Source organism: Ixodes scapularis, unplaced genomic scaffold, assembly GCF_016920785.2.
Source record: "Ixodes scapularis isolate PalLabHiFi unplaced genomic scaffold, ASM1692078v2 PGA_scaffold0__279_contigs__length_252992795, whole genome shotgun sequence".
NCBI lineage: Eukaryota > Metazoa > Arthropoda > Arachnida > Ixodida > Ixodidae > Ixodes > Ixodes scapularis.
In genome coordinates, this window is record NW_024609835.1 from 105176707 (window position 1) to 105190276 (window position 13570).

At 45.9% G+C, this 13570-nt stretch overlaps 1 protein-coding gene across 1 annotated transcript; it reads right to left on the reverse strand.

Moving 5' to 3' along the window:
- Window positions 1-766: 766 nt before the first annotated feature.
- On the reverse strand, window positions 767-11698 carry LOC8024776 (acetylcholinesterase-1). Its single transcript, XM_040206083.3, has 2 exons — window positions 10188-11698; window positions 767-917 (listed from the first exon to the last, which is right to left on the reverse strand). Exons 1-2 carry the CDS (start codon window positions 11696-11698, stop codon window positions 767-769), a joined length of 1662 nt encoding a protein of 553 aa, XP_040062017.2.
- Between the last annotated feature and the right edge of the window lie 1872 nt (window positions 11699-13570).

The window sequence follows — 13570 nt, forward strand, 5'->3', positions numbered from 1 at the left end:
TGGCATGTTCCATGTCATACTGCTCTTTTGAACACATACAGACCAAAAATGAGCGCCGAAACTTCGTTGTAGTATCCCTTTAAGCATTTTATCACCACCGGCAGTGCCACATACTCTTAGCTTTCCGCGATGCGTGTAGTTTATTTATACGGGACAAAGACCCGGGTTTCATTTTCGCGATCTAACCCGTTACGAAGGCGGAGTTCGCTCGATCAAAAGTTGCGAATTAAACTGCACTTTAAATTAACAGTAATTCTTTGTTCCGCGTTGTTTTCAGTGATCGGGCGGATTGATAGATATATCAGCAATTTTTAAAAATACAAATTCCGATGAAACTAGTCTGATTATAATAAATCTAATTTATTTGATTACAATATTTTTCTTCCTGATTAGAATAAACGCATAAAGTAAATAAGAATAGAAAAGCAGTTGGGAAAGTTGGTGTGATTTTCAACCTGAACCAGTATAATTTTGATTAAGTTCTTTTCTCCTCCTATATTCCAGACTGTTCTTCAACGAATGCACAGCCTGCGTTCAAGTAAGACCTCCGAACAACAACAACAACAACAAAAGCTTATGTATAATTTTATTTACAGGGGCAAGACAGAGAGAGATTTTCACTGGTATTGCGCGAGTCATGATTGAATTCAAATTGCCAAATTTCTTTTTCGGTACCATTTACGTCTGGTTCTATTTGGTTCTAATTTTCGGGAAGAAACTCGTAACAACCAACACCGAGAACTCCAGAGTTTTGTAAGGTGCCCCTCTAAACAGTGTTCGGGTAGTACCTCCTCCAGAACTCGCACTGTTGAAACGGATGCTTCTTCATAGTGACCCCGCCGGTGCTCAGGTCCAAATACTGACCCGAAGTCGACGAGTACTGCGGCCACTCGGTGTCAGGGGTCGGCTTAGGTTTCCTGCGAAGAGAAAAACCACATTTAGGGCGCCTGTTAATTTCTCGTGGTTTCGGAGAGCGTTTTCTCGGGATCTTTATGCGCCGGCAAGCGCGAGAACGCTTGCAAGCAGTCACGCTTCAAAAGTTAGCCTGCTTGGAAAATGCTTTGTTGGGGCATCAGTTCAGACTTGTACACGTTACTGAAAAAAAGTAACTGATTACAATTACAATTACTACAGTGAAAAAAGTAACCGATTACCGTTACTGATTACTGCCTCCCAGAAGTAATTGAACAATTACTGCAAAGTAATTGATTACTTTTCAAGTTACTTTCACGTTACTTCTTATTGCGATGACAGAAATACACAAATACACAGTAAAATATTGCGTACACAATTTTGTTTGGTTATTGTTCCCTTTTTTGTTTTCAGACCCGGACCTTGTCGTGTAGCTGACGCGTCGACCTAAGGAACAAAGCCCACTAAAAAGTCAATAGCGAGTTCCCGCTTCCCGTCGACTTTATCAGCAATCTGCAACGAGATCCGGAACTCCCCAGCCAAGACTGGTGGCGCGCTTGTAGAAGAGCGTGGCGCAAAAGAAAAAAGGATTTGCCGACTAATCCTAGTTTTATTTTTTTTAGATGTTAAAAAAATGTCAATCATTTTTGCTCCATGGCTGAGTGACTATGTTGATTTTTGTGAGAAAAAAAAATTGTGGAATGAAAAATGTAATTGGTAATTGTGTAATTGATTTTGTAATTGATTACAGAAAAAAAGTAATTGAATTACTCCGAGCGTTACAGCTTGACAAATGTAATTGAAGCGTTACAAAATTACACTTAACTGTAATTGATTACAAGTAATCAATTACTTGTAACGCGTTACGTACAAGTCTGTGGCTGAGTGACTATGCTGATTTTTGTGAGAAAAAAGAATTGTGGGATGAAAAATGTAATTCGTAATTGTGTAATTGATTTTGTAATTGATTACAGGAAAAAAGTAATTGAATTACTCCGAGCGTTACAGCTTGACAAATGTAATTGAAGCGTTACAAAATTACACTTAACTGTAATTGATTACAAGTAATCAATTACTTGTAACGCGTTACGTACAAGTCTGCATCAGTTTAGCAATCGTGGACACGTCTTAGCAAGTCAGGACTTTGTGGCCATCAGACAATCTACACGCACCAGCAGCTGGATGGCGGCGCTCCCTGTCGAATCTGGAAATTACTAAAAAGTTTTAGTAGATCGTTTTGTTAACTCTAGGAAAGGGATACAGCAACGAAATTCTAGCGCCCATTTTATTGTCTAGATGTCAACCACGTACGTCCCGGCCACACTGCGGACACACCAACTTTTTTGCTTGAAAAGACACCAAAACATTATCGCAAAGGAATAAACCGAATGTCGTTACGTCATCTACCGCTCCTCTGAAGTGCTGCGTCCGCGCGAGCCCTTTCGAATCGGAATTCCCTTCTCTCCCGGCCTATTCAACTTCTCCGGAAAGCGGGGAGAGGCAACTAAAAACGGCCTGGTTGTGACGCGTTGACGAGGCTAAATGGCGGAGCTCATAACCACGCCAGCCTCCAAGCAGCTTAGCCTGTGCTAAACCAATTGACGTCACGTCTGTGACGTTTATTAGTCCAGCTCCCGTGATGCATTGCGCTCTCCGATGGCTGATCTTCGAGCGCTTGCTGGGATTGGTGCTTCCGAACGAAACATATAGCCATCCGTTCCAAATACAAGCGTGCAATTGTCATTAACACATATATTTGATCATGTTTAAGTTACTTCTGAACGTGAGAGGTATTTCTTTTAAAGTTTCATTTCAATACCTCTTTAATAGGGAGTTATAGTCGGTTGCAAGCTAAGAACAATCTTTTAGCTCCACCCACAAGCGCATTGCGCCCATCTGAAGTGCCTCCGCCGTCGACAAAGTAGTTCGCTAGCAACGTTGCTTTTTCTTCCTCCAGGAAACCTGTCTTAAACTACTACAATATTTATTTAATTCATTCAGGACATTTAAATAAGTTAGAATACGTTTTTGTCAACGAAATAGCTGTTTAGTAAAAAAAGAAAGTCATGTACAATGTACCGTCTTCCCAATTCATTTTCTGTCCAAGATACTGTCTAACATACCGTCTTCCAGCTCTCAGCAGTGCTAAGCCTTGCGCCCGCTTCGAAATTTTTGTTGGCGATAGCGTCGCTGGATTCTCACGTTGTCGCGGAAAAACTGCTGCAAACGCAAGCCGATACCATTAAGATTTCGTGGCGTAACCTCGGGCACGTAAAACACGGTGCAAAAAAGCAGAATAATTGTCACGAGAAACTAGCGTCGCGTTGCTAAGGGCAGCAGCCATGTTGAGCTTTTTTTTTTTTTTTTTTCAAAAGGATCGCGATTGGTCCACGGAATCGTGACGTCATGAAAACGATTGGCTGGCGTTTCTCGGCGTAGGATTACATTTTCCTCTGAGAGGCATTTCCGGTTTTTTCTTAGCTTGCAACCGACTATAGTAGTACATGGTTCTGATGGCTCCGATAACCATACCCGATACTCAGACGGCACATCGCACGTGAATCGCATCGTTACCGGTATCGTTATCGGGTGTTTCGGGACGATCTAGAAAAACTGTCTAATAACGATGCCCGATACTCCGTTGGCGCTTTTGAGCATGCATCATATCGTTATCGGGTAGATATCAGAGCTAATAGGGAGTTTTAGTAGATCGTTTTCAAAGGCCCGCTAGCGCTACGAGCGCGCGCTTCAAAGCATGCATCGAAGTGGCAGCGCGAGCTCCCGCTACGATTAGCGTGGCCTGAAAACACGATCTACTAAAACTCTCTAATAAAGAGTTTTAGTAGATCGTTCCGGTACCTCCGATAGCCCCGATAACGATACTATGCATGCACAAGGGAAGCGGTGGCGGAGTATCGGGTATCGTTATCGGAGTCATGGGAACGATCTACTAAAACTCTCTTTTCAAACGATCGGCCAAAACTGCCTTATTAAAATGCCAGACCCCCTTTACCCCTCGTTGCACCACGCCTTTTTTGCATTTTTGTTTTGCGAAAGTAGTCTGGGTGCTGTATTCCTTTGTAACAAATAATTCCTAAAGTCGGTGACAGGTTCAGAGTAAAGCGGAAGCTCCTCCCACTCCTTTCCACTTAGCAAGTAGCAAAGGCTGGAGAGGAGGCGACCTCCTCTCCAGCGTTCGATCTGCTAAAGTGGAGACAGGTGGGAGGAGCTTCCACTTAACCTGTCACCAACTATATGTTCCTGTTTGATATTCTTTTTTTATATTTCTTAATGCTGATTACAGAGATCTGATCGGGCCGGCATATTGAGTCAGGACCCGACACGAAATAAACCTTGATCAGCGATTCCGTCCCGAACCGACAATGTCCTTCGTCGAGGTACCGAAGAGCATTTGAGAGGTGTGCAAATATCAAATGTGTGAGTGCGATTGAAATACGAATAGTAAAAATTAAATGCGAATACAATCAGATATTTTTAATAAAAATATTTTTCATTCAGTTTGCATTGAGCTTATCTTGTTAAATAAATCACACCTGGAATTTGTTTTGCACCAAACATGCGTATAAAAAAATACATTTCACATACTCGTGTTTAGCACACCGACACACACAAGTATCTTTCGCAAAATATAATGTGACACGGGAAGCAAAACTATGACTACATTGTTGAGTATTAGTTAAATAATTTTTTGCTTTTCATAAGTGTCTTATAAAAAGATAGGAGTTGACCAATAACTGTAACAAAAGAAGGTTACAATAGTGATAAAATCTTCAAGCCCGTCGAGCCAAATGGGATGCTCCACCGAGACAGCCTTTCCTCCGAGCACCCCGGTGTTCTGGGGCGGGCGAAGTGCTGAAAGTTGGCGCGCGAGCTCTTATGCGAAGCGATGAGGTTTGACGCGAGTGATCGAAGTGCTCTGAAGACCTTATTCGCCTTTATCGATTATAAGAAAAACTCGAACACTTCAAGCAGCAAAAATAAACTGCGAATCAAATAAAATAATACTAATGAAAAAGCACCATCAATTATTAAAAAAATGTCTAACACTCGTACACTCTAAAGTCATTGGATCCAGAGCCGTGTATAGAGAGAGTTTGGTCAATGGGAGGAGTGGGCAGAGCCAGGCCGTGCACCAGACGTAGACAGAGGGCTTGGCATGCTCGCTTGGCATGCCTTCCAGACGCCGAGAAGCTTGGCTTGGCATGCTCTCCGGAAACAGAAAAGAATCCTCTAGAGGTGGTAGCAAGAAAAAGTTTTAATAAGAGCCTAATGGTTCAATGTAGTAACTCTTCATGGCTGAAAATACGGGGCGCGTGATGTTTCGATAATGATCATGCAAAAAGATGTAAGGAACGAATGTGCCGCTCGAACTCTGTTTTGCCCGCACAGAGACAAAGTGTAACCGCTCGGACAGTATATTCCCGGTCTTCGGCGCCTGGCGTACGGATTATGTCGATCGTTCTGCTAGTCGCACTCTTCCACCATGGTTTTGGATGACCGTGATTGAAACATCACGTGCACCTTATTTGCAATCACCGGGAGTTACTCCGACGCACTTAAGTTTGTTTCTCACAACCACCGCCAGGGTATTATTTCCGGCTTCTGGTTGACCACATTCGAATTTGTGAAGACGCCCTGGAACACGCCCAGCCCTCTTTCGGCCAATGGAGCCCTCCTCGTTTGCCTCCTATACTTCCCAATGAATGACCAAACTCTGACTGGATCATGAGAAAGTAGCGCCAATACCTAACCTGCCTGCTACTGCTAGCCGGCCACAAAAAGATACTAACATACAGCCAAAACCTCCCATGGTGATTGGCTGATCGGTATCGTTGCCATGGCAATCGCCATTTTGGCCCCTTCATATCTTCGAAGCTTCGAGGGGGTCGTTCTAAACCAGTCGCATCAAGATCGCCATGAAGCACCATCGCACATGGTTGAAAAAACCCCGAGACTGCGGGTAAACGACACAACACTAAAAAGTCTCTAGAGACTTTTTAGTGTTGTGTCGTTTACCCGCAGTCTCGGGTTTTTTTCACCCATGTGCAGTGTACACCAGCTCGTTTGCGCCCTTACTTTTTGTTCAAGCACCATCGTACTGAAGGCGTTCCTCGCCAATATAAACTTCTTGGACAGCCTGTATGCAATCAACTTGTTAATAACGCCCCTCTCCACGGATCTCTTATTATGGTATTGTTCTTCTTGCGTATTGGAAAACAAGAAAATTATTTTTTAATGTCTCCAATCACCGACACCACATGTGGTACGAAGATGTACGCTTGTTTCGCAGGTGTTTAGATAGCAAAATCTCGATATACAAAGACGCTTCTATAAAGCTACCCATCACGAGCGACTTTACGTTGGCTCGCTAAGAACGGAGAGGTCAAGGAGAAATTTTCATTTCAGGACCGAAAATGGCGTCCATATGGGGAGCATGGCGCTACTTTACCACGATCCAGTGACTTTAGTACTCCCTACAGTTACTGGTGTAATCTTCTGGGGTAATTACAAGGTTGATAATATCGGTAAAAACAAATAAACGCTCTTTACATAAAAATGTTAAGCAAGTTTCTTTACATAGAAACCTTAATGTAAATAAAAGACAAAACTAGGTGAACAGTTAGTAGCTCGTGCATTTGCTTATGTACAAATTCCGGTATTTGTACGAGTGTTATCGCTCATTCACACCGGAAGCGGATCTGCGTTCGCAAAGCGGTTGCGAACGCGGTTGTACAAAGATTCAGTACAATTGCACGCGCACTTGATGTCACCGAGTGCGCGTGCAATTGTACTGAATCTTTATACAACCGCGTTCGCAACCGCTTTGCGAACGCGGATCCGCTTCCAGTGTGAATGAGCGGTTAGTGTTGTTTCTGAAATGCAGCTGTTTTCTTATTTTTTCTTTTCCTTATCTGTGTATCTGTGTGGTCAACTTACTTTTGTAATTATCCCAGGAGGTGGCAACAATATTTGTAAGTAAATAAATAAGTATACTTCGTGGTGTAAAATTAATTCAGGGAATCCTCGCCTGCTGCAAAAGTCAGACAGTTGTATGTGTGCCGACCACGGTGGTGGTGCCGACTCACATGAGCGCAAAATGTGGTTGCTGCATTCACAGCAGAAAGCAACGCGAGCCAACACATTCAAACGCTAATACTTTTAAATGGACCTTTAGCTATTTGAGGCCTAGTCCTATCGACCGAGCAACTTCTCTCAGACCAAACAAAATACTTTTTGGCAACCCTAGCGACCTTTAGCAGTACTGCTTGTACACACACATGTTCGTCTGTTTCCAGTTGATGGCGCTCAGGCGCAAGGAATCGTCCTAACGAGGCGTATTCTACATGTCCGCAAGCGGTGCTGACGGAGGTCACTGACACCAATAAGTCCGACGCTGCTTCCGTCCACTCTGAGGATTACTCGGTTCATTTACCAATTCCCTCCCTTCCGCACGAGATCGAAAAGAAGGGGTTCGAAGTGATGCGAGGTAAAAGGATTTTTCGGATCATTATTCTGCTGAAAAGGCCCGAGGAGGTCCGAAGCGAATGCAGCGAGAACGACTTCTTCAAAGAAGGCTCACAAGGCACAGCAGCTCCGGGCTGGCACTCGTCTGTGTTTCGTCCTCTCCACGTTTTTTTTTTTCTTCTTTTTGTTATGGAAAAAACTGCCCGTCCCAACGAGCACGTGTGCTACCGCAGAAGGGAGAGATTTGGGAAAGCGTACAGTCGTTCTGAGCCACTGGGGAATGTGGGAGAAAGCCAGGGAAAGAGATTCGTTAACTCGGACTTTAGTCGGCAGTCACTGCAGCCAACACAGACATGGCTTCTCAGCGCAAACGTCGGCGGAGAAAATGGGATAGGGAAGTTAGGAGGGTGCACTGACCAGAAAATTAAAAGGCTTTGACCTCTTCCCCTCTCTTATAGAGTTTTCTTTTTTTACACGAAATGCATCTATTGAAGGAGGGGACGTATCACCTTGGCTACTCACACTGCTGTGAGTTTTACAGCCACCAAATGTTGCACCCAGATTGGTATGAGTAGAAAGAGGTGTAGTGATGTACTTTAGGATAAAACGGAGTTTGACATGTCAGGATAGGGGTCTTCTAAGCAACCCTTAGATGTTGAGCTCTTTAATACTATGGATGATAGAACAATTTTCTTGCTTCAAATGTTAACTGGAGAAGAGGGGGAGTGGGGAGGTTGTCGCACGGCTAAGGGACGAGCTACGAGCTAACATTTGAGGGATGTATAGGCACACAAAACGACAATGGCGATAAAGCGGCCGAGAATGTCGCGCGAGGAGCTGTGTTCAAGGGGCTAGGGCAGAATAAGCTGTTGAACATTAAACTGCAATAAACAATATGACTAAGGCTCAGGCCCTTCTTCCGGACAAGCAGTGAGCCATGGCACACTCCAATGAATACGCATGCCCCAACACGTCAAGAAATATACGACGGATAATATTAATATATGTTTTGTTCTCTCTTCCCCGTAGGAGATCTCTACCCAAGATGAGACTTCAGTCAATCTCGCAATAATTTCTTTCGACCCTGACCTACCAGACGAATAGACTGATTTCACTAAGCGTTCCACGCGTGCCTAACACCGCCATAGCTGTAGTTCATAGGAGGCAGGTACCAGTTCACGAAACAGCTGGTGCAGCCTCGTCCTCGGCTCGCGCAGCCCCGAGCGGGGTTGTGGCACGTGCAGAAAGCCCACAGTTCCCACAATGCAGGGAGGCAGCGGTGGCGTAATGAAACTGGCTGTGAGATCGGTCTATTGAATTTTTTGTCAAGCCCGATATTATATTCTTCTGAGACATAATAATTAAACGCGTGGATATTGTGCAACAACGCGCTCGCAACGTCGCCGACATCCAATGCAGCCAGAAGAATACTCCTTGCAATTGTACAGAACTTAAGAGGACAGAGGAAAACAACCTGTCTCATCTTCCCCATTGATGGCCGGTACCAAGTTTAAACGCATTATTACCTTACATTTCATTTGCTGGAGCTCTCTTCCCCACCGTCGTTTGACCTATTCATTCGCTCAGATCAATTTTCCTCCTCCTGTCTCTTCCACACATACCTGATTTTCACGCCTTATATACCTCTCAATTCCAATGACTTAAAGTGGCACATACGATATCAGGCTCAACTACCCTAACTTTTAGCCCCTTTCTATTGTCCATGAGAGTTGCCCTCTACTTAAACGGCAAGAGTCAACACCGCCAAAAAGTTGGCAATACCTATAACGTGCGGAATTTACTGACAGAAACCCGCCCTTTGTAAGCTCAAAATGCAGACAAAAAAGAAAAAAATAGTTTGAGTTGGCTTAGTTAAGGTCGGCTTGGTTTTGTGCTTCTCCCTTCGTGCTATGATATCACAACACTAGGCAAGGATTAACTGCGTTGCTTCCAGACAACGGGAAGTTTACGAATACCCAGAGCAGCTTGGTGCAATGTGGAATTCTGGGAATTTCTAGGAAGGTATAATGAAATTCGGAAATATTAAAGTAACATGGCTTTTATGTCCGCTATCATTTTTTTTTATTCTTACTGCTAATTATTTTTATGACATCGACCTCAAATTGCTTGATTGTAACTTGATCAATTTATTTTCAGTCATCTTTCATTTTAACGAAAAAGTAGAGGCCTATTATGACTCTGTTCGCCTGTACAATTTCCCATTGTCTGCTTGTGCACACAAGGAATAGCTAGGGCACTTTTCCTCATCTGCTTCCACAGTTTTATGTTTTGGCCGTCAGGTTTCGTCAATGCTTTAAGTTTATATGCGGTGGCGAATGAACGGTTTTACCTTTTTCTTCTCTTTTACTTCCGTTTCTTTTTTTTTTGTGTAACCAGCAGTTTTTTGACACAAAGATATGAGGTAATGTAAGTCGGAAAAAGCTTCACTATAGAGTCGCCAGTATGTAAGGCCGCATGAGCCATTTAACGTTCACAACTACAACACGCGATATTGTTTTTGAAGCACATAGTATCTTCGTTCGCTTTACCTGCACTTCCTGCACCGGTGCAGAAAAGTGTAGGGCGGTGTACTTCCGGTCGTATCTCAATACACATACCGGAAGTACACCGCCCTACACTTTTCTGCACGGGTGCAGGAGGTTCAGGTAAATGGAACGAAGCTAACTGTCTTGATTGTTGAGGGGAGAATACATGCACACTCAGTGCCACCAAAAGCGTGTCTCCCAAATGTGACGCCATTCAGACAACAATACAAACATGTTCCTTACCCAGTAGTAGCAAAGGTGATGACAGTATTGACCAGCATCTTGCTCACAGCAACATCTTTGGATGAAAATCTGTCCGGATGCCTGAGCGGCACGCCAAAAAGGAAAGGAACGTCGTCGTAATGCGTTGTCCCGTACCAAGCGGGCCAGCGACTGAAAGACGGCCGGTGGCTAAACTTGTAGAGGAACGCCTTCATGGGACGGTCTCCGTAAGACTCGGCGAGGAACATAACAGGACAGTTCACAAATATGTCTCCAATAGCCTGAGCCAATGTAGCCCTGACAGAAATTGGGTCCGAATCGCTCTTGTTTGCGAAGTAGAAGTTGGCCAGTGTTTCTCTAGACGCTGTCGGGAAGAGGAAGAGGGCGTCGCTGAGGATGCGCGCCGCTTGGTCCTTGGTAACACCCGTGGAGGTCTTGGGGTCGAACACGGCTCTTTGAAAAGCTAGGCCTTGTGAATAACCGGCGTCGGCGGTGACTCCAACTAGCACGTCGACTGGAAGGACATGCCCTCGGGCAATGGCCGTCACTGGGTCCATGGGTACGAGCTCGTCTTTGTCTCGCGGCCAGAATGTGTAGTAGGCTTGCTTGAAAACTTCGCTTTCCGCTTTCGCGATAGACTTGGCATTCGCCTGCTTGAGACAGCTGGCGATGACCCGCGGGCTTTGCGCTGCCGAGGAGTCGCCGCATGACAAGAAGCTGCCAAGCATGAGAGCTCTGACGTAGCTCGAGCTTGAATTTAATGGATCGATGAGCCAGTTAGGGGCTCCCCCGATCAATATGGCTTTCTTGACCAGTCTGCGACTCAGGGGCGAGATGAGGTGGAGACCCACAGAGACGGCCCCAGCGTCCTGTCCAGACAGGACAATTTGCTTGGGGTCCCCTCCGAAATAGTGAATGTTGTCGTAAACCCATCTGAGAGCTACGTGCTGGTCGTACAGTCCCATGTTCCCAGGGACGTCGGAACCCTTGAGATTGAGGAAGCCAAAGACCCCGACTCGGTAGTTAACCGTGACGACCACGACGTCTCCGGAGGCGGCCAGCGTCCCCCCGTTGTAGACATCCATGTTCGTGGAACCTCCCCTGAATCCGCCTCCGTGGATCCAAAAGAGCACGGGTCTTAGAGGACACGTCGTCTCGTTGGCGAGTGGCACACATTCGGACACCCAGATGTTCAGGTAGAGACAGTCCTCGGAGTGGATGCTGTCATCGTGAAACCAGGGCAGGTCCTGGAGGGCGGCGTTCAGCTGCATGCACGATGGACTGAGTCTCGTGGCCAAGATCATCCTGTCACGTTGCTTGGCGGGCACTGGCTTCCGAAACCGAAAGCTTCCTACGGGTGGTTCCGCGTACGGAACGCCAAGGTACGTCCTCACCTTCTTCCCGAGGTGTTGTTGCGTTGTTCCGTGCACGGCTGCGATCTTGGTGACGACGAAGTCGACCGGTGGATCGTTCGCACCCACGCACACGGCAAGCACAACGACGGAGGCGATGTATTCCAAACAGAGGCGCATTGCAGTCCCCGGGCAATGTATGTTGAACGTGAAGTTCTGGACGCTATGGTCCTTGGGAGCTGAGCCGGAACAAAGGCTGCTTGATGGCGACGAGGACGAATGCGTTCGGGTTGGTAGAGCGAGAGGAAACTGCGGTTGTTTTATCTCCAGACGGCGGACCTCTGCCACGCTCCGGTGTACTTCAGTTGGGACCGCCTTTCTTCACAAGGGAGTGACCGCATTCAATTAATCTGGCAGTCCATCAGCAGAAGCATAAAAGCGCGGAAAAAAAAGCTTAAAGTGTAGCGTCGGTCACGCGTGTGTCTTTATGATTATGAATGCCTAATACAAGATCCTCCCCCTCTCCGCCCTCCTTTTTACTCAGTACTATACTGCACAGGCTACAGCCAATGAGCTCCTAGCATCCTGAAAGGTTCTGAGCAATGTTGCGAAATATGAGCGTGAAATATGACGCTTGCAAATTGTGAAATGTAACCTCTTCTTCCGTTATACAATGTCCTACCAGAGATAACAATCCACGGAGAAGGGTTCAAGGGGGACAAATGACAAACACAAATCTCCAAATATAGCTTGGTGACTGGTGCGCGACTGAAGAAATCCGTCTGGTCCTGCAATCGAACAAGGAACCTCTCCGTTTCCAGTGAAGCGCGCTACCATCTGAGCTAACCAGGAGTTAAACGACAGAGCGAACGGGTTTTAACAGCTGCCACCAGCTTAACACCACCAAGGGTGAACAACCTGCATTTTAACGTTATGATGTTAATGCAATTAATGGAAAGGTGCAGGGAGCTGGACAGGAATAACGATAATAATCCCAAAAGAAGGAGAACAAGCAAGACAAAGGACAAACGTAAATTTCCAAACACAGCTAAGTGACTAATGCGCAGCTGAAAAAAATCCACGTGGTCCTGGTATCGACCCAGGGACCTCTCCATTTCCAGTGGAGCGCAGTACCCACTGAGCTCACCAGGAGTTTTACTCCGTTTCACCTTACGTCCGAGCGCAGCGGATGCTGCGAACTATCGAAGCCAATCCAAGGCCGTGTGAGTGTCACGTAACCTTGGAGAGGGGGCACAGCGACGCGCAGAAAGTGTATCACGGGGCATACCTTAACAGAGAGGGATTGGCTAGGATAGCTCGTTGCGTCTACTGGGTCCGGACGTATACGTCCGGACACCGCGGACACTGGAGTATAGACGTCCGTAGAGGAAAGGGAGAAAGGGGCAAAAAAGACAAAGAAAGAAAAGGAAAGAAAGAAAACTTTCAGGATGGCTGTCAGTTACTTTTGGAGGGTGTCCTACAGTATTTGATCAAGTTGAGTCGTTTGGAGAAAACGAATCAATGAGCTCGTCGGCTTGACTCCTTGCAATGTTGATGGCCATGGTCCCAGGAGATGATTGAGCGTAAGCGGTTCTCCGTTGTGAAGAGTCAGGGAGCTTATCATTTCCTTTCTTTGGTCAGCGTAGAGGGCGCAGTGACAAATAACGTGTTCCAGCGTTTCTACGACGTCACAGCTCTCGCAGATGGAGGAGTCCAGCTGACCGTTGAGATTTAGATAATATTTTGTTGAGGCCACGTTCAGTCGTATTCGGTGAAGAGCGGTTTCTGTCCGACGTTTGAGCCCCCGGGGAGGGCGAAAGGTAAGAAAGGGGTCAATGTTATGAAGGTGTCTGTAGTGATATAATGGATTCGCCCAGAGGGTGTTTACTAGAGCCGCAGTAATGCGGTTGGTTGTAGCTCTGGCGTCTGAACGTGAAAATGGAATTACCAGTTTGGACGTAAGATGATGCGCATTCTTGGCTGCCAAGTCAGCACTTTCGTTGCCTCTAATACCGCAATGGCTCGGGATCCACTGTAAAATTAGTGTGTGAC

Coding starts and splice junctions, on each gene's coding strand:
- LOC8024776 (XM_040206083.3), bottom strand. CDS start 11,698: ATGCGCCTCTGTTTGGAATACATCGCCTCCGTCGTTGTGCTTGCCGTG. Junction 918..10,187: donor ATCACCTTTGCTACTACTGG/GTAAGGAACATG, acceptor TTCTCTTCGCAG/GAAACCTAAGCCGACCCCTG.